The sequence below is a fragment of the Sander lucioperca genome, chromosome 14 (assembly GCF_008315115.2).
Source record: "Sander lucioperca isolate FBNREF2018 chromosome 14, SLUC_FBN_1.2, whole genome shotgun sequence".
NCBI classification, from domain to species: Eukaryota; Metazoa; Chordata; class Actinopteri; order Perciformes; family Percidae; genus Sander; species Sander lucioperca.
Genome location: NC_050186.1, coordinates 4,689,503 through 4,710,681, shown reverse-complemented (window position 1 = coordinate 4,710,681; position 21,179 = coordinate 4,689,503). Strand labels below are relative to the sequence as shown.

Genomic DNA, 21,179 nt, shown 5'->3' with positions numbered 1-21,179 from the left:
ATATTTGAGTAGGATGAGCCACAGTGGTGCTACTAGGTCACCAAAAAGTGGTTGACAATGATTTATTTTTCTTGTAGTCGTATCGTTTGTTCTGTAATTTTGGTTAGAAAATCTTAAATGAGGACAAATGACCTAATAAAAAAAAAGAAGAAGAAAAAAACACTACATTTTCCTTGTAAGATCCTTTCTTGTATGTCATTTCTATTCACTAGGTCTTCCTTCAGCCACTTTAAATGAACACCGTTCCTTTCAGTAGCTTGAATGCTTAAATCCATATTACTGTGACATGAGAGATGAGTGAGACTGCCTGTTGGTTTCTGTGAGAGAAAAGTTTTATCTAAATCCTCATCTTAACAAGACATCCGATAACCTTTTATCCCCTTCTTTGTCTTGCCGGCCCACCCATTTGCGGAGGTGTGCTGCGGGTATTTAAGCTTCTTTTGAGCATGTTGTAGAAAACCAGAATAACCTGATCTGTGCCAGATCACTTTACTTCCTCAGAGAACTGCATGCAGCTGACTGACCAGAGCCACCTGGCCTTCAGAGTCCTCTCCGATATTATAAAAAGTAACTTCAGTTGTGTTAAACGAGAGAAAAGTCAGGGTACAAAGCTGCAGTTGTGCCGACACGCCCCATGCTGCCCCTTTCACAAGATAGGATCAAGAGACAGGAAGCACTTGAGTCTTACAATTGAATGATGTCAGTTAATCACTTTGAGTTAATACCATTTCATTGTTGATAATATTGACAAAGCGAAAGAAGGTAATCACTCTTCTGTCCATGTTAGAATGAATTTGGTTGATGGTCATGAAAATTAAAGATTATTTTTCATGTGCCCTGCATTGCAGTACATTTGGCAAATCTTGCATGTATTACAAGCAGGATTGTGAACAGATTTAGAGATTTATTTTAATATTTTACTTAATCTTTAAAGCATGAGCTCCCCCCCCCCAGCTTTTCTGCTGACCTGAAACAGGCGACTTGAAATATGTTTTTATCAACCAGAGAATATCACCATTTTAGATAACAATTTAGATGAAAGTACAAAAATATTATTAGCTATAGTGACTGAATCTTCTATATTTGAGACGCATCACTTCCAGAATAAAATGCACAGCATTTCAAGATACTCATGTACTCGTCCTAAATTTTTATTGTGACAACTGTGACGTTGTTTAGTATTTTATAACATGTCATGATTGATACGCTGAAACGCTTCCTTAAATGGCACAGAGCAGCATAATGGAGTCCTTATCGCACACATCCTGACGTGAATGTACCAGGAGAGAGAGCTGTTGAAAGGCAAAAAGATCACAATGCTTCACAAATTGGATAAATGGAAAACGACACCCGCTTCTGATAAGAGCTGATGGCTACCAGGAATGCTGTCATCATCGTCATTGTTGTCATCATCACCCGAGGCAAACGGATACACCTATTGCTATGTCTCAACAATAGTGCAGCGCAGAATAATACGTTTTAAAAAAAAAGTGATTTTTCTCCCGAGGTGGCAAATTGTTGCATAATAACGCACATACCAACAATCAACTGAAGTGTCAAACAGTGGTCATAGAACACACCACATTAACTGCACTGTTAATAGAGCTTAAACACGTATGCCAGAGTATTAGGCCGTGTGTGTTTGTGTGTGTGTGTGTGTGTGTGTGTGTGTGTGTGTGTGTGTGTGTGTGTGTGTGTGTGTCGTTTTTGTGCGTATTACAAACTAGCTGGTGTTTTTCTGCCACTGTAAGTCGTGTTAGTTCAGGCCCTCATGTGCTGCAGCCCTCCCTCTCTTTCCTCCTCACTGCCCCCAGTCTAATTCTTCATTCACATGGAACTTCACACCCATCTGTTTTTTCCTGCTTTATTTAACATTTCTGAAATGGCTCCAAGTTCCAAAAGCAACCATTCATTTATTTGATTGTCTTTAGGTGAACACTGTAATGAAAGGATGGAAATAGTTTCTGAAATCTAGCGAAGAGTTTACTTCCTTTTTTTGCGGTGTGTTAAACAAACGACTACTGATTCAAAAGCACGAAGGAGACAGGACATGAGTAGCATTTGTTCCTCATTTAAATGTGGCTTAAATGTGGTTTTTAAAAAACCCTTGCAAATAAAGCACAAAAAAAGTGAAATAAAAAAGCACGCTGGGTATTGTGATATTTTACAACAACATAACGAAATGTCATATCGGGCTAAAGATTTTCATTAACACCTAATCTGCAGATTATTTTCTCGATTAATTGATGAATCATTTAGTCTAACATAACATAAAAACTGTATGTGAAAAATGCCCATCACAATTTTACAGTCCAAAGATATGAATTGACTGTCATATATGGCGAAGAATACTTAAAACCAGCAAATGGTTGTCATTTTTGCTTGAAAAACTAACTTCTTTCCATTGACCAATTGACTAATATTTGCAGCTCTAGTTTCAGAATGTTTTTGTTTTTTTTAACATCTTCACATGAGAAATATCTGTTTTTCACAAATGAAAATATGAATTTCACACATGCTTTCATTGTGTTTTTTTATTGTGCAGTTTCTGTCCCAAATATATTTTTCCATTGATTTTATTCAAATGCGTGTGACGTGCTTTTCTAACCTCCTAAGCGATACCAAAGACGATAAATCTATCCTGCCAGCTTTCAGTATGAAGGAAGTTGATTTGATGCCGGCCCCCTTTTTAGTGTCTGTCCTGCATGATAAGATCAGCCTGTGAGGAACTTGTTTATTTCTACATCCTTGTAAAAGAGGTCAGGTTTGATTGTTTTGCTTTTACTTTTTGCCTTGCAGAGGAAACTTCACAGTTCCGAAGTTATCAGAGTCTAATATGGGATTTGGCGTGCTGGGAGTGTTTCTGGGGCTGCTTCTAGAGGTCTCCACCCATGGACCCCACGCTGTGCCTCGAACCTCTTGGAGACACCAAGGTAAGCCTTGATGTCATTATACAGTATTTCTGGGAGATCTGTTAATTGACTGAAAGATGCATTGTTTAAAGTTTTGACCATTTATTAGGTAAAAATGCCAAACATTTGCTTACAATAAAGATTTTGGCTCTGGTAACACTGACTTGCTGTTTGTTATTCTTTTGCTTCTCTATTCAATCCATTATAAATGTATCAACTAATCAAATATTTAATATATTAGTTATTATTAAAGGTTTGTTTGTATAGTTCTGTGTCCTTTTTACAGTAAACCCCATCCTCAGAAATCGAAACCATTTCTGGTAAATGTTCTTTTGAAACCCCTGGGCTGATTTAAATTCAAATCATGCTTGAGTCACCGAGAGTCTACAGGCGCTCAATTTAAGGAAGTCCTACTTGTTAGTCTGACTTGGTATTTATGAGCATACACAATCTTAAAACAAGAAACGGGAGCCACTAACGTAAAGTTCAGTTGCTCCACTAGCAATGCAACTGAACTGAGCCTTCATACTGTATAGATATACAGAACTCTTTCAACTTCAGTTTCACAATAGATAGTTAGGGGACACCTGTTTTCTCAGGCTAACCTCAGTCTCACAGGTCTCAAGTTAGAACGTTTAGGCGTCCGGTGGAAGTGCTGTTTGCACACTGCCATTTACATAAATAGCTCCAGTAAGCATGTGAGAACCAGCGCAGCTCACCCCTTAACAAAGTTTTCTCCGCTCACTGTGGCACAGTCACTATTTCAGTCAATCAGTGAGGGTATTTCCTTTCATCATTGTGGTGTTTATGTCCAGGCACCTGCAACCCGAACCTACTTGCACCTGGCACAACCAAAGCCTGCCAGACACAAGCGCTCCACTGAGTTTGCCATCAATCACAACACTCAGTATAACAAGAGACACACTCACTCGGGAGAGGCAGAAACGTGTCTCAAACATCTACGTTTGAGGATTCAGCCTCTAAAGTTGTGTTTCGGTGCCTTTTATTCACAGACTACCTCTGTCACCTTTTTGTTGACATTGTTGATATTTACTTCAGATGAACTTAAACCTGCATTAACTGTCTTTTGGCCTCTTGGGGGCAGCAGAAACAAGCTGTAAACACAACACTGACATATTATTATCTAATAAAGTTGTTATGAGGAACTTATATATACACATTGAGCAGACGTGTAGCAACATTAGCATTCATTTGAAAAGCATGTTTCTAGCCACCTGATTAATGTAAAACCAGAATTATGGTTGTGGTGGAGTTTGGTGATAATTATCTGTGGGTTTATCACTACAAGTGGCCCTTTTCACATTACACATAGTCATTTGATCTATTGTTACTATAAATAATATGTATTATAGCAGCTTTAAATTCAATTCTCAATACCGTTGTTAAGTAAAACCGAATGTTAAATTAATGTTTTCCAATGGTTTTGTGCTCAGATTTAGATCTGATGGAGTTTTCGGAGCCTGCGATCTTCAACTACTCCACGCTGTTGCTGAGTGAGAAAAGAGATGCGCTGTATGTGGGAGCCAGGGAGGCCATCTTTGAGCTCAGCAAGAAGAATGTGACGGTCAAACACAACAAGGTATCGAAACACGCATAAGATTTGTGAAAACCAGAGAAAATTAAAATTGTAAAAATTTGAATTCTGAGTTTCTTTTTTTCTTTTTAACCATTTTAAGGTTCAGTGGACAGTTGCAGAAAATCACATGTTGATGTGCACTCAAAAAGGAAAATCGAGAGAGGTCTGTTCACTAATTAATGTTAATGTTTATTACTACGGTGTCAGTCACTCGTTTTAGTGATATAAATAAACAGTCTATTATGAAATATCAGTATGTTCTAATTAGTTTGATTGTTGCTTTCCAGAGGGATTGTCTAAACTACATTCGAGTGCTCCAAGTCATAGACGACGAGCAGCTGTATGTCTGCGGCACGCACGCCTTTCAACCTCAGTGTGACCACTTGGTAGGTTCATGCTCATGGCCACAAATAAACATGTGCTTGGGCTCGCCAATCATCACAGCAACCTTTTAACTGAAATTTAATCCTGAACTTCCTTCAGAACCTCGCTGACTTTTCGTTGGGCGGTCGACCTGAAGATGGCCGGGGAAAGTGCTCTTTTGACCCATCACAAAGCTTTACTACCGTCATGGTTGGTGAGTTGGTGCCAGTTTTATGTCATTTCACAAAGAGCTCTTTTGGTTGTCAGCCCCGCTGTAAAAATGCTTAATAATCCCCAATAATCTCTTGTTTTTTTTTTTGGAAGGCAAAATGGACGCGCTGGACAATGAAACATTTTGTTGTTGTTTTATTCCCTGTTTTTCTATCAGATGGAGAGCTGTACTCAGGGACAGCTTATAACTTCTTAGGCAGTGAACCGATTATTTCTAGGTACTCTCCATCCCAGTCCCTGCTGAGGACAGAGTACTCCACATCATGGCTCAATGGTGAGTTGGGACAATATGTAACACGTGAACATCTTGAATAAAGTAATGGATGAAAAAAGATTTTGTGCCTGGTAGAGATGCCCCGAGCCAAACCTAAGGATCAGTATCTGGGCCGATCAAGACTTGTTTTACTGGTTCAGTATTGGCTCAAATAAAAACGGATCATAATCTGATCCTTTCTTTACTCCACCATGTTCGTCCACCTCAGCCTGCTAGTGTTGCAGCGGTGCCCTCTTTTAAGACAACCCAATGTGCAAGCATTTCGCTCACACATGCGAGTGAAAATTACAGTGTGACAATGTGTAAAATGATTTGTTCGCACCGGTATTAGTGACTCAGAGTTCAGGCGCTGGGGTCGACTAATTACACAGATGTTGCTCTTTCTCGTTAGCAAAGAGCAGAGTACAAAACATTCAGGTAGTAGCTTCTCATTTGTATCCGGCGCTGACTGTCGTGTTCACCAAATAAAATTGCAAAAGTTGCCAGCAGTAGCTTATATCAGCTGTTGCTACTTCATTTTAATTCTTTGAGGAACGTGATATCAGGCCAACATTAAATTGTTCAAATTGTTTATGAGGTAAAAGATGCTCCACTATGTATCACCACGGTACAACGGCAAGTTGACTGACCGACTGATCTTCTCGCATCACGTCAATTTCAGGAGTTGAATTCTCCCGTTAAACTTTCTTTCATATCAATAATTGAAGCTCATCAACTTAATATTTTTTTAACCTTTAGACCTCCAGTAATTGGATCAAGTAGTTCGTGAAAAATAAGGTGTGTGAGAGGGAGTTATAGATCTGGTCATCCCTAGTGTCTGGTGTTTAGGGTTCAAAATAAGTTTCTAAAGCTTTCTGTTGAATTGTGTGTTGTAGCACCCTGCGCAGCAGGAACACAATGAGGCTTTCACAGTAGCAGATCAATCCTCCTAGTCTTTCTTTACCAATACCTTTCTCTCCCTCTTTCTCCTCCCTGCTTTTCTTGCAGAGCCCAGTTTTGTGTTTGCTGATGTGATAAGTGAAGGGAGAAACAGAGTAGATGGCGAGGATGATAAAATCTACTACTTCTTCACCGAGGTGTCAGTGGAGTATGAATTCTTTGGCAAGCTGCTCATCCCCCGGGTGGCACGCGTCTGTAAGGTCAGTACACGTCATGTACCATCTGCACATACCAGCAGCAACCCTCTTTAGCCCCAATCCACCTGCTGTCTGTGTGTGTGTCCTTCTTCCTCCTTCCATTATCTTGTATCTCTTCTCTTGATCTGACCTGAGCTCATATCCTAAAACAAATCAACTACAGTCAGTGGATATATATATATATAAAATCCCTTGAATTATATAGTTGGCATTAAAACATGAACATTATTTTTTCAGCATAACCTAAATCACAACAGAGCATTTGGTCTCTAAAACTACCTGTTTCTACAGCTAACGGTAGTGTACATAACATAATTGTGCACAAAGAGATCTTTTTTTCTGCTTCACATAAGGCTCTACACTGTAGTTTAGTTTTTATGAGATAATATGTTCAATTTTTAGCTTTGTACCAAACTTCAACAGACCATCTCTCCCCCTACATCAGGAACTATCTACCCTGAGCATCATAATTATCACACTGTTGTCTGTTTGAAAAAGAGAAAAAAAAGAATAATGCAAAATAAAAGATTTCACCTCACTAATCCAGGGATTTTTTATGCAAAATGTCTCAATTAAAGATCTTAAAGATGTTTTTAGTGAGCAGCTGTTCAGGCATTATTCACAAGTCTGTTAATATCTGACGTTTCCATCCCATATCACCACTGATGGCCAAAGCTGTTGTGAACTCCCAGAAAGGATCTAATAGTAATAAACTGATACAATTTATAGTTCCCGTAAAAGCCATGAGACTCATTTTAAACAAGACACAGCAGTTAAATTCATTATATATCAGACTAACAGCTGTTGAATCAATTGTACACATACTCAAGGGTGGATGTTTGGTGAAGAAAAAGGTAAAATTGGCTAACATTTTTATAATTTAGTTTAAATGTTGTTATAACACAAAATAGAAATGTTATATAAACCCCTAAAGCTTGTGTTGTTATGCTTTAACCCATCTTAAAATCCTATAAATAGTTTTGATGCTGTCTGATAGATGTTTTATTTGCATCTTTACTACAAAGAGCTCTGTGCTCTACTGTCTTTTCTTTAACTAATGTTCAATTTTAGCGTCTTTTAAGGAGAATTTTAACTGTAAACAATAGATATTAATCAAAAAACTATATAGGCTGGGCAAAGAAGTTCTGCCAAGCACTCGTAGCACTTATTGTTTTAAGCAAATGGGCTCAGACAAAAATAAGATTTTGAAAAGTAATGGTGACATGTTCCCCGCATCCCCCAGTGGAAAATACACCCTTGCACACATTCTTACACCTGCCATTCCCTCTTCCCACTCCTTATTTCCTCTCCCCCTCCACCGCCTAATGTGCTGATAAACCTCTCTCCCACAGGGCGACCTTGGGGGGCAGCGCACTCTGCAGAAGAAGTGGACGTCCTTCCTGAAAGCCAAGCTGGTGTGCTCCATGCCTGAGCTCAACTTTGTTTTCAACGTAGTACATGATGTCTTCATCCTGAAGGGGGCAGGCTGGAGGGACACAGTCATCTACGGGGTCTTCACCTCCCAGTGGTCAGTGATTTGAAGATCTTGAGAAGAAGATCTGTAGGGGTCAGAAAGGGAAAATATGTCAGTATAATGCAGGTCCTTTAAATTCACTTATCTTCCCTCCCCCACATCATTCTCTTCCCCCAGGGGTAACGTGGGCTTGTCAGCAGTGTGCGCTTACAACATGACAGCTGTGGAAGAAGTCTTTTCCAAGGGCAAGTACATGCAGAAGGCCACAGTGGAGCAGTCCCACACCAAGTGGGTCCGGTACAACGGCATCACTCCTACTCCACGTCCTGGAGCAGTAAGTACCTTTAACACAGCTCCAATAATTAAGACCTGAGCTCAGTTTTGTGTAAATGCTTGGCAAACTATCCAGGAAATGCTTTATTGTGTAATGACAATGCAGATGTAAAAAGAAAATGAATAGATAGGAAAGAAATCAGTTTATTCCTGTGCTTGTCTTGTGTCGTTTTTAATAGACAGACGGGTGTGAACATACTTGATAACAAAATATTTAATGTCTCCTGCCTGCCTTTTTCCTCCACCAGTGTATTAACAACCTGATGCGACGGCAGAACATCAGCAGCTCTCTCCACCTGCCAGACAAGACCCTTCAGTTTGTTAAGGACCACCCCCTGCTGGAGGACCCCGTCCTGCCCATCGGCAACAGGCCTCGTCTCATCACCAAAGACGTCAACTACACTCAGATCGTTGTGGATCGGGTCCGTGCGCTCGATGCGAACATTTACGACGTCATCTTCACTGCAACAGGTAAGAACACATTAGTTATTAATACACATTTCGAATTTAGACTGGTATAAATAAGGTTTTCCTCATCAAGTTTATTAGCCCCTGAATCTGAGTTACTGACTCATAAGTACTCTTGTGCTGATACAGTGCCCCGGTACAAAGTTTATTTTAGCCAAGCTGCCGTTGGACATTTTTCATTTTACAGTTTAAAATAATTGTTAATTTTTTAAAAGCCATGTCTCAATACAAAATAATTGTGGTTAATGTCTGTTTACAACACCAATGAAAGCTGGCATAGACGGAGCATAATATGGTAAAATAGACAAGGGAAAGAAACTGATCAGTCTGAGTATATCTGATACCATTCAATTGATCGGCTGCGTGTACTGATAATTCAGAGTTACACTTTACTTGAAGGTATCTACATAAGAGTGACATGACACTGTCATGAACGTGTCATAGACATTATAAACAAGTCATAAATGTTTTATGACATAACACTTCTGTCATTAAGTGTCATTTGTTTTTTGTCATGACAGGTTAGGGTTAGGGTTCATGTGTCATGACAGTGTCATGTGTTCATGACAGTGTCATGTCAGTCTTATGTAGATACCTTCAAGTAAAGTGTTACCTAATTCAGTACATCCCATATTGTCATCTTTTGTTTTTAAAAGGCTAATCTGGCTTCCTCCTTGGCTGAATGATTGACATTTTACCATTCTCATCTTTTAGATAAGGGAGTCGTGCACAAGTCAGTGGTGTATGGAGGAGAAGTTCACATTGTGGAGGAGATCCAGCTCCTGAAGAACTCTGAGTCCATCAAGAACCTGCTGCTATCCTCTGAGGTCAGTAGCTTCACTCTTAACGGATAATAACTGTACAAAGAGACACCTGCAGCACAAGAATTAGAACATGTGTTTTGAGCTCAGCAGATATACACTGCACATAGACAGGCAGTGTGTCGATGTGTTGGTATACTGCACTCAGTTGCCAGTTTAATTGATAAAATATGTAGTTTAAAAACAGTTGCAGTCTAATACAACAGTCATGCAAATGTTCAGTTTTTGTTGAAACCGTTTTAGAGGTGTTGATTCAACTGTGTGATCATTTTGGAGGGTGTCGTTTGTGGTGCTGTAAAACTGTGAGACATTATACAGAGAGGTGTTTTTGTTAGTCGACCCTCACGCAAACTTGCAAGTGTGCATTTGCATGTTTTTCTGATGTGCTTACTCTGCTGTGAAAAAACTCACGATAGGAATTTACCAAGGAGATAGCATGACCTGCAGTTGTGTCAATCAGATGAGACTGCACGTTTTATCGTTACTGCGGCGTGTTTATGGTTGTCTGGAGTTTGTATTTTGGACTTTTGCAGACAGCAATTGTGCTGATTTACCTTTTTTAAAGTGATGTGTAGACTTGTGTATGGTTAAGGACCTAGTAAAATTCCAGAGTGATCTATAAGTGTATATCTTTTGTAATGCATGCTTTCTTTGGCATATTTACATGAACAACCTTGTGCTTCTATAGACACGATCCCTGTACGCCGGTTCAGACTCGGGTGTAGTCCAGTCACCCACAGCCTTCTGTGGCCGGTATGCGTCCTGCGAGGACTGTGTCCTGGCTCGAGACCCATACTGTGCCTGGGACCCTCACACTGCTGCCTGTGTCAATATCTTTGATGCCCCCAGCCAACGACTTAGGTAATCTTTTTTTTTTTTTTTTTTACATACCTGTACTCCATTCACACGTTATTACACTGGTTAACGACACTAAAACCACCATCGAGATGTGTCTTTACTGATACTCCATCCAGTTTGACCTGCTATACTGCCTCTAGATTCATTGTGCATGGGCATATTTTAGATAGCTATGAAAATAATGCTTTGTTTTTTCAGGAAGCTAATCCAGAACCTGAATGGTGACGCAGACACGTGTCCTTCAGGTAGGGTTCGACATGCTCACATATGGCCTAATAACATGTAATTTAATGTAAAACCCCTGCATACTGATTATCCTAATAACATGACTTGAATGCTATGTTTAGTCTACATTTGAGTTGAGCTGAATGAATGTAAAATATCACAATTCTAAATGTAAGATAGTTACATTTGTTGTTTTGCCTCGTAGCGTCAGGTCTGTCTCTGAAGGACTACCAGCGTGTGACAGTGAAACCAGGGAGCTCTGCTGAGCTGCCGTGCCTGGTACGCTCCAACCTAGCCCAGGTGATGTGGAAATCCAACGGCTCGGTGCTCACCGAGGCCTCACGCTTCCTCCTCATAGGCGAAAACGGCCTCCTTATTTACAGCGTTGCTCCAGAGGATCAAGGTCACTATGAGTGCTGGTCAGTGGAATGGGCCCCCGCTGCTGGGAAGAACTTTAGCCGCCTCCTGGCTGGATATGTCCTCACTCTGGACCTCCCGCCCAGAGCCCCGCACCAGGCAGGCCACGTGACCACCACCCTCGGCAGCCAGGAGACATCTAGCACACGTGCAGCTGAAGGTAATGGTAAGACAGACAGAGCCCTACTAATGTCGGCCCTTGCCCCTCCCAGCTTCACAGCCACAGTCCAATTCACCTCTCCACCCCAAACTGACTCACTAACCCCGCCGCCCAGCAGCACAATCAAGTTCCTGTCAAAGCAGCGTCTTCCCCCGAGCTCCAACGCGCCGCGCCCCGACAGCCAGGACCCAGCGGCAGAGTATTTGCAGCACAACAACAGCATCGCCCTCCTCTTCCTCTTCCTCCTGTTTTTCCTCCTCTTTCTGGCTGCGTTGGCGTACAACTGCTACAAGCAATATCTTCCAGCTCCCTGTCTGCGGCTGCGAGCTGCCCTGTTGGGCAGTCACAAGAGTGCCAATCAGCCTGAGTATCGGGACTGTGAGGAAGGTCTAATGATGGAGGCATCTGCAACTGACAAAATGAACATGAAGGAGCAGCCGACGCAGAACGGCAGCCAAACCACTCAAAACCTCCGGGCGCTCCGTGACACCGGGTATGAGACTGAGCCGGAGTGTGGCAACGGTCAAATCCCCTCTCACACTTTTGGAGACGACAGCACGTCCCAGGAGAAACCCTTTGATGTGGAATGTGAATCTCAGCCCATCCAGTTTGCAGATGCAGATTAACCTTACTGCTAGCCAGAAGCTTTCGTTTCTCTCAGCATAGACTATTTTAGAGGGGATCAACACTCTTGCTGCATCTTCCCACAACTTACAAGTCAAAATGGTTGCCTCCTATATAAAAGTATGTTCAGTGTACAGCATCACCTGAAGTTTAATCATCACAAGGCTTAAGCCAGGCGTTGCTCGTAGACATTTAACTCCTGATGTAGGGCTTATGATGATGATAATGCAAAAACTGTATTCACAGAAGCTGCGCTCTCTCAGCTTAGTCCAGCAAGAAAAGCTATTTCTTTTTAAAGACTATTTTTTGGGGCTTTTCCCTTTTATTGTAGTGACAGTGGATAGATGTGAAAGGGGGAGAGATGGGGGATGACACGCAGCAAAGGGCTGCAGGTCGGATTCGAACCCGGGCCGCTGCAGGACTCAGCCTACATGGGGCGCACACTCTTACTTGGTGAGCTAGAGGCCTCCCCGAGAAAAGCTATTTCTTAAATTCCAAATTGGAAACGTTGTTTACCAAATTGGTAAGTTACCTTGGTGTTTTCCAAATTGGAGTCATGTTTTTTGTAAAGCCTGGGTGAAATATAATCTCTTGAAGCTTTTGCATCTTTTTTTTCGAAGTAACATGTCGGTTGTTGGACTTAAGTAAATGCTTCAACATTACAGTTATTTCTCAGGGAAGATTTGCTCAGTACGTTATAGCCTAGCTTTGTTGTACAGTGTTGCCATCTGCAGCACCTGGTATGTGGGCCTTATTCTCACCCAGTGAGGTGGCAGTATACGCTTTGAAGGTCAGGAAAAAAACAAAAGTGTGCAAGCGGCAACTTGCATGATAGATAAATGCTGGAATAAATCAAACCGTTGTCTTTCAGTGACAATGTTGAGTATCTCTGTATTTCATTTGTTTCTTTTCTGTGAAGTCGACATTCCTACATTGATACAACTCTGATGGTCCTGTGGATTAACCTCTACTAGCCATGTGATCTGATAACATAAATACGACGTGATGCTTGAAAATATCAGTCATCGGTTTTTCTTTTTCTAAAACAGCCCTGGAATCTTGGAATTAAAATTAATTTTATTTTGTATTTTTAATGAAGCTTTCAGTTTTAGAACATTTTCAGATAATTATTATTTAAGATGAGTCACATCTGTGGTAATATTTTGTGTGTAAGTAGTTGTGATCTTCCTCATTGGTTTTTATTTTATTTATTGCAGCAGATTAGTTTATTAAGATTCTAGCCCATTAGTGTCCCTCTTGTCTGTTTTGCATGTCACCCCGTGTTTAGATTTCCTATTTTCCTCAATACTCTTTTCCCATCACTCCCTCCCTCACAGCCTCCTCTCCTGCCGACACTTCATCTTCCCTGTCCTCCTCTGGAAGTAGCACTCCCTCTGCCCTTCCTTCCTCCTCCTCTTCCTCCTCCTATTCTTCCACTTCTTCCTCCACCAAGCCCATCAGTGTGGAGGCCCGGGAGGCAGAGGTGAGACTGTTGCCTCCCCTGCTGAAGGACCAGGCCTGGGGGGTTCATGCCCAGGAGGCCTTCCTGCTCTTCTGCCTGGCCTTGGGTGAGTGGTGTCTGTGACATTGACTCGGCACACACCTCCAGAACTGGAAACCTATTCCTCTCACTTTCTAACCCTCCTTTTTTCATTCATTCTCTCTCCTTTCTGCATGTTGCATGTTACCATGTCCCAAACATAAACTAACCTGGAGTGTTTGTGTGTGTGTGTGTGTTTCTGGATTTGTTTAAAACAAGCCAGCCCTTTGCTTCACGGTGTGGGACTCGCAGAGAACTGTGCATCTCCATTTTAGGTGTCTGGTAAGATAACTGTATTACGATTCGATATTAAACTGTCAACCTCTCAGTGATCCAGTTGTCTCACAATTCTCAATTCTACGGTATAGTTTTGTGTATAGTATTATGTAACAGCAGTCTGACATGAAAGATATACAATTTAAAAGTGGATCCTTTTTTTTATCCAGGGTGTTATTGCAGGCTCAAATGTCTTGCATCTCAATACTTTATCTGGATCTTTTTTTGTGCCTGTAAACAAATGTAAATATATTTGTATATATGGAAAAATACCATTTGAAGATGTATATAAATCTAGGGGACATTTTGGGACTATTGCTCTTGGTAGGGAGGCTAAATAAATATTGTGAAATGTTTTCAACACTGGTTTGTTTTCTTACATTTTTTACTTCAGTCGTCACCTTTTTTTAAGCAATGTGGACTCATTAAGGATGATAATGACAAAAAAGACTAAAGAAAATTACTGTATGTGGCCCAAACATTAGGATCCTGTTGCATATACAGAAAAATGTTAATCTTACTTGTGATGAATTCAAATTATAAAAATTCTATGCAAACTACATACAACTCAGTAAATCTGTTTTCATCAGTGACTCTGCCTGTTCAATAACAGCTGAGATCAGGCATTACACATATACTTTTGCACTGCATGTATATTCAGTCACACACCTCAAACTGTTCATTGGAACTTGAACACCACACGGACCTACCAAAGGCAAGTATTTCCCTTTCATGTACAGTATGTCTATGTGGCGTGTCAGTGTCTCGGCCATCAGGGGGGTCAACATGAAGTCCTATTCTGTCCCCCAGGTCCCAGTGATGTCCACATTCACTGGCTAATAAATGGGCACAGTCTGGACACCCCCATAATGGAGTACCGCCGGCCGCTGGGTCAGAGGAAGGTACTAGTGAGCAGCTGGCTCCGAGAGGGGCCGCTGATCAAGGACGCCCGTTACAACTGTGTCGCTGAGGCCAGCACGGGAAATGACGTGTCTGAGGTGGACCTCCGCCTCACTGTTGGAGGTATCTGGACCTGATGCTTGTATGGCTGAGAAAAAATGTCCAGTGTGTAGAACATTATGGTTCGGTTTTCCTTGACAATATGTGTGTTAAAACCTAGTATGTCTCAAAAATGTGAGATATATTGTGAGTAATGCATGTAGAGAGGTAATGGAGTGCTTGGGATTGGTTGTCAGCGATGCCGCTGCCATTATTTCCATTAAAGATGTTGGTATTTGACAGATGAGGAGAGCATTCCATCCAGGGATTTGAACCAATGGAGAGGTGCACTCACAGAGCATGAGCAACTGCTAAAAAGATGGGAAAAGGCCTGGGTAGGTCTATGTTTGTGCATGTGAGTGTGTTTTCTCCCAACCTCATAATAGTAATTGTTCAGTTGCCGGATTGACTGGAATCACATGCACCAGTTTTAAACCTGCTATGAGTGTTTTGTTTTAGGCAAGTGGTTTGAACCCCCCCCAGAGGTACTAGAGAGGTTCAGTGTCCAGATTCATTGGGGCAAATAGGGACACAAAGCTAAAGTCAGCTGTTTGATATTCCATGAAATAAACCGTTTTAGTGTAATGCAAAATATCTTTTAATTCTACTTTTTTTTTGAATGAGGTGTTTATCAAGGTTTGAAAAAAAGTGAAATGCACTTATTCAACTATTACTAGCTGTCCCTGCAGCTTTTTTGTTAACTAATTTTAGCCATCCCATTTAACTGCATTACATTTAACCACATTTTCTGTTCCACGTGATCCATTCACCACATTCAGCTAATTGTGTTGGAAGATACCGAAACACTTTTAAAAGGATTACTAAAGGGTACTTCCAAAGATATATGCACACATGTCTTGTGACATTTTTCACTACATTTACTGTTTCTTCTTTTGGGAGCATGTCATTAGATCTATTGATAGGACTTTATTATTAAAGTAACATTTTATCAACCATCTGTAGCTGTAAAAGTTTGGATAAACATATAAAAGTTTCAAGATTCAGATCCAGTCTCTTTGTTTAGTTTGGATGAATTTGTTCTACTTTCATCAAGTTAGACCTAAAAAACATGCAAGCTCCCTCATTGCAAGTTTCCAAATGGTAAACTAGCCTAACTCTAGCGTGGTATTCAGACTGAATTACCATTTTGTTCTATTATTATTTGATAACTGATACAATCTGAAATGTGAGCAGCAATTCAGAGGTCAGGAACCAGGCTAGTTCAACCTCCTTTATTAACATTTCATCCATTTTGGCATCCTCTACTTGAATAGTACAACTGTTTTTCCCTCCACAGGAAAACTGTGATGGCCATTGAGCTCTGTGAAGATGTCATGGGCTTCACTTGTGTTGGCTGTATCTGGTTGTGAACATGGTCTTCAGCCCAGGTGGACCTCACCTTTTGACACTGAAACATAAACAGATGGATATACAATGTCTCAGTGTCATCTGATGTAGGAGTTTGATGGAGCATGCAGCGAAGATTTCACAACACCTGGCTTGTGCAGGGGGCTCACCTGGCTGTGATGATGGTGTTGGGGGACTCCTTCCAAAACTGACGACGAGATGAAGGTCTGAGGACGTGCTGCCTTTCCTTCCAAATATGCATTTATTTCTATTTTCCCTGATGCAAATGAACATCCTTGAAGCAGTGCTTGTATGGAACAATAACACTGATGGTATATGAGGAGCACTGAACTGTATTTATTGGTGCAGCCAAGGGTGTTACTTTGGGTTTAACAGTGTTTCACAACACTTTTGAGCAAGATTGAAATTTTAACGTCAAACACTTCATTTTCTGGTGAATTTTTCTGCAACAGTTTGTGCCCTTTCTGCATTAATTTATGGTGCAAATGTCTTTATTTATGTAAAGGAAATTATCATAGGTTTTTGGGGTGGGTTGCACTGGCCAGTTTTGATTACATCCCCCCTGTACATTATGTCTATGGGTGCAGCACCTGTTTATAGCTTGGCTTATTTTACAAAGAGATGTTTACACCTTCACCGCCTTCCAAAGCCCCAGTGCTGTCCTTCAAAGCTACCTTGCTGTTTGACATTTTCTCTTGAGATTATACAGTGTCTTTAATTTTTATTGGGCATTTATTTGTTTTCTTTCCGGAGATTCAAATATTCAGCTTATTCACAGGATTTCGATTACGGAAATGGAGCCGGTTACTGTGGGACATAAGGTTCTTTTCAATCACAGTGTAACTCCTGATTGGTGAAATTCAGATAAAACCTAGCATTCAAAATGCCATACTTGGCATAGGTTGATTTGTTAGTCTGTATCTTACTGCTGTTGTCTGCAGTTAGTTTTTAGTCACATTAAAACTGTGACTACCTATTTGCCTTTGAAGCAGAAATAAAGTGAGTTTGTTATATCTGTTGCTTACATTGACTTAAACATCAATGCGTCACATTTTTTGCTATGTTTGAATGAAGCACATTTGTCACTTTTTATGTCAGATGATCGATTAAATATTCACAGACGTGATTCACCCATTTATAAACAGGTTTTTACTCCTGCAGGATCAAAACTAGAGTGGCACAGTGACGCGTCAGCCTTTTCCACAGGAACACGTTCTACCATCTGAATTATTAACCAACCGACCACCGCGCATTTCTCCTTGGAAGCCAGTTATGACATTGTCAAATGATACAATATTATCCTTGACTGAAAACGAATTTCCTTTCTAGATGTAGGTTGCAGACCTTATCTCAGACACTTATGCCTCACAGATTTATAGACAAATTGGCATTTAATATTACATATCTAATATAACTAGGAATAATCAGAAAAAGGTTAGACCTTAAATAGTTATGTTCAGTATAAGACATTTAATGTATAACAGAAAAATGCAACTGAGGAAAATCAATGTTTATAGGCCAAGTTTCTGCAGCTCAGCATGGTACTGTGATGCTTTTATATTATTAATGGCGCCATATACCATAACTGGAGCCATAGCGCCCTCATGTGACCAAGTAAAGGAGCACAGGCAGAAAAATAAAAAATAAACATGAAAATAATTCATAGAGCTCAACAGTGACCGTCTGCCTCCCACTTTTTTTCGGCTCTGTCTCCGGAAGTGGTTTTCCCCATTCAATTGTTTCATTGACGTTTCGAAAATTGCTTCTATAAAGAGTTTTAAGTCTAGAACCAAGCCAACCAGCTACGGTATGAATAGTGAGCATAACACATTTGATTCGGCGCAAAAAAACCTTTTGAAAACGGCAAAAAAAAGGCAAAGGTACAAGACCGTGTACAGAAACCATCATAGACTTCAATGGTAGAAGCTCGCTCTAGCCGTTCGTGGTTTCGCGGGTACGGTAAACGTTTCTTTGGTAACAGCGAGGTGGACCAATCAGAGACGTTGCTGTTACGCTTAGGATTGTGGGTAGTGTAGTTTTTCTCCATTAAATCAAGGATAAAACATGTTTTTCTTAAAACAAGGTTGATTTCATACGGAGTTCTAGCTTCTACAGGAGCAGAAACCTTCGTTTCACAACCACGTAGCTCGGGGTCAGTCTACCTCGGATGATTTAGACATTACGACTGATATTCTAAATCCTTATGGAGAAAATCAATGGGATTTTTACTTCTGGAGTCGGGTGTGGGCGGGACGCGAGTTTTTTTTTTTTGCAGGATGGTAGGGGGAAGACTCATGAATATTCATTAGGGAACTCATCCCTGATTGGCTAACCCTGACATTCATAACCAATCCCACTCTTCTAGAGCACAACAGTCCCGCCCACATCGGGTTCCGGAAGTAAAAATACAATGCAATTTCTCCATTGACAGTTGCAGTATAAGCCATAAAATCGTAACCGTCGATGGTAGACTTAAAACCAGCTTGCCGACATGATTAAGCGATTGTATATGCTCACATAGACGCCAAAAATCATGGGGCACTAACCTTGTTTAGAGAGAAATGTATTTTATTCGCGATGTCTTGGATAAGTACTTCATTACCCACAATCCTGAACAATCCCACAATCCCACAGTGATGCCTCTGATTGGTGGAACTCATGCTGGTGAGGAGGGGGAGGAGGCATGCCTGCACGATCCCTCACGAGGATTTACCACACTGCACGAATCACGATCGGTTCTGTCGGTACACGATCCGTTCTGCCTGCACGATCCGTTCTGCACATGCACAAGATAATTCTGTTTTACCGAGGATAAGACCTGCACGATCTGTTCCACACTAGCCTATGGCTAGCCTCCACCGGGAAGCTAACGTTAGTTTAGCTAACAGCTAATTCGGCTAACCGTTAGCTGACAGCTAGATTCAGTCTAAAATAACGTTAACTCAAACGTAATGGGAAAAGCAGGCTACAGCTAAATTAAGACTTCACAGTAATAACAATAAAGACAAGTATTGAGTGATTGTATTTTAAATGAGCACAAGTAAAGCAGAACTGACGTAACAGCTGTTATATATGTTAGGTGTTTGTTATATATGTCAACGTTTATTTTCAAGTTTTATTTTGAGGGTCTTTTAAAGTTATTACATGCTGTCTCAGCTAGCAGTTAGCCGAATTAGCTGTTAGCTAAACTAACGTTAGCTTGCCTGTGGAGGCTAACGGCAGACCGCTACAATCAGCTAGCGGTTAGCCGAATGAGCCGTTAGCTAAACTAACGTTAGCTTGCCTGTGGAGGCTAACGGCAGACCGCTACAATCAGCTAGCGGTTAGCCGAATTAGCTGTTAGCTAAACAAACGTTAGCTTGGCTGTCGACCGGAAGCGTGGAACAGATCGTGCAGTGTCGTAAATCCTTGTACAACCGCGCATTCGTGAACATTTTGCGCATGTGCAGAACGGATCGTGCAGGCAGAACGGATTGTGTACCGACAGGTTCCACGCTTCTGACGTTAGCCTCCACTGGGAAGCTAACGTTAGTTTAGCTAACAGCTAATTCGGCTAACCGCTAGCTGACAGCTTGATTAACGTTAACTCAAACTTATCACTGGGTAAAGCCGTCTACAACTGACGTAACAGCCGTTATATATGTTAACGGTTATTTTCAGGTTTATTTTGAGGGTCTTTTAAAGTCTTTTTACATGCTGTCTCAGCTAGCGGTTAGCCGAATTAGCTGTTAGCTAAACTAACGTTAGCTTCCTTTGTTCAGTGGCGCGCGGTGGTTTATGGGATGAGTAGTTCCTTCGCTCTGAGATGACGATATGTACACAGTCTTGTACCTTTTACTTTTTTAGGATTTTCTGTTTGTTTTTTTACTCGAAATGATACGTTGTATGTTTATGAGTCATGTCCCATCTGGTTAGCCTAAGGCATGGTCTAAAACTCTTTATGTACGGATTTTTCCAGATGCCAATGGGAGAAATGAATGGGAAATTTACTTCCGGAACCCACGGTCTCTCAGTGGAGGGGCGGGACTGTTGAGCTCTCTTGCCTAAACATAACAGGCAACGAGGACTAGCCATTCAGAGGGAGAGTAGGGCGGGTTCTTCCCCTACCATCCTGCAAAAACGGTTTAGGCATTGACATATATATAATGGACCAACAGATCCCGTTGCTCTGGACGGAGACCAGTGAAGGATATTAGAAGCACTTTTCCGGTGAGCGCTGAGCATTACTGCGCAGCCTCCAACTGAGAGAGACGACATAAATGTGACGTGAGCAACCTGTCTGAAAGTTGTAAGTCTGCTGGTAGCTGTGCCAAGAGAAATCTCAATCATTCCCAATCTTGCAGAGACGGAGCGCGTAGGTATATGTAAGGAGATAACATAGGCACAGGCTAATTATTGCTAACTAAAATGCTAGTTAACATTAGTAATTAAACTTAAACAGCTAATGTGAGATGAAACTGCCTGCGAGCTTCTCCTGTACTATACGGTAATTCCTCTACTATGCGACAGTAAGTCGCGTGGTTTTGACACTATCGTTAGCTTATTTTTACAAAAACGTCTGCTACGGAGCCATAACGTGAGATACAAGGTAATGGAGCCTCTTATACATTGTCGTGTCTTTAGAAATAAACAACGGACAAATAGAGTCTTTAAACGCTTCAGATGTATAGTTATTCGCTGTCAAAGTGGCGCCAAAATGAATGGCAGTCAATGGAATGCTAACGGGAGGTGATGGCTTGGTAGCATCAAAATGGCGCCATAGGAGGTATGCGGTCCGAGGAGAAGCTTATGCCCTTGGGTTTAGGTCATCATGACTCAAGTGTCAAGGCAACAAAGTTATCTAAACATTATGAAGTTCTTTTTTCAGAAGGCAATATCCGATACTGGTTTAACATAGATCAGACCCAAAAATATCTTATTGATTATTTCAACAAGTTGATCATTTAGGCACTTTGGATGTAGGCTAGTGTTGCTTGACAGCAGCAGGACCAGTAGGGTTGTATGCTGCAATAAGCAACAGACAAGATCCAAGATCTTTATACAAACGGAACTCTTTGGCTGAGAAAAAACAGATAATGCACAGCAGACAATAGAAAGTATATT

The 21,179-nt window shown here is 41.1% G+C and overlaps 1 protein-coding gene across 6 annotated transcripts in view; it reads left to right on the top strand.

Annotated features, from left to right (window-relative positions):
• sema4d (sema domain, immunoglobulin domain (Ig), transmembrane domain (TM) and short cytoplasmic domain, (semaphorin) 4D) overlaps positions 1–17,100 on the top strand; it is a 43,876-nt gene extending 26,776 nt beyond the window's left edge. For 4 of the 6 annotated variants that reach the window (XM_035991443.1, XM_035991446.1, XM_035991444.1 and 1 more), the window contains 14 exons: positions 2,800–2,933; positions 4,367–4,512; positions 4,610–4,672; positions 4,797–4,895; positions 4,993–5,086; positions 5,261–5,377; positions 6,365–6,516; positions 7,866–8,041; positions 8,165–8,321; positions 8,569–8,791; positions 9,503–9,615; positions 10,298–10,470; positions 10,666–10,711; positions 10,894–12,178. In XM_035991443.1, the coding sequence (XP_035847336.1) occupies positions 2,800–2,933; positions 4,367–4,512; positions 4,610–4,672; positions 4,797–4,895; positions 4,993–5,086; positions 5,261–5,377; positions 6,365–6,516; positions 7,866–8,041; positions 8,165–8,321; positions 8,569–8,791; positions 9,503–9,615; positions 10,298–10,470; positions 10,666–10,711; positions 10,894–11,895 (2,695 nt within the window). In that variant the 3' untranslated portion in view covers positions 11,896–12,178. Of the gene's footprint in view, positions 1–2,799; positions 2,934–4,366; positions 4,513–4,609; positions 4,673–4,796; positions 4,896–4,992; positions 5,087–5,260; positions 5,378–6,364; positions 6,517–7,865; positions 8,042–8,164; positions 8,322–8,568; positions 8,792–9,502; positions 9,616–10,297; positions 10,471–10,665; positions 10,713–10,893; positions 12,179–13,230; positions 13,462–14,519; positions 14,733–14,951; positions 15,044–16,005 lie in introns of those variants that run through there. The other 2 variants (XM_035991445.1, XM_035991442.1) reach the window with 2 other exon arrangements.
• Positions 17,101–21,179: the final 4,079 nt, after the last annotated feature.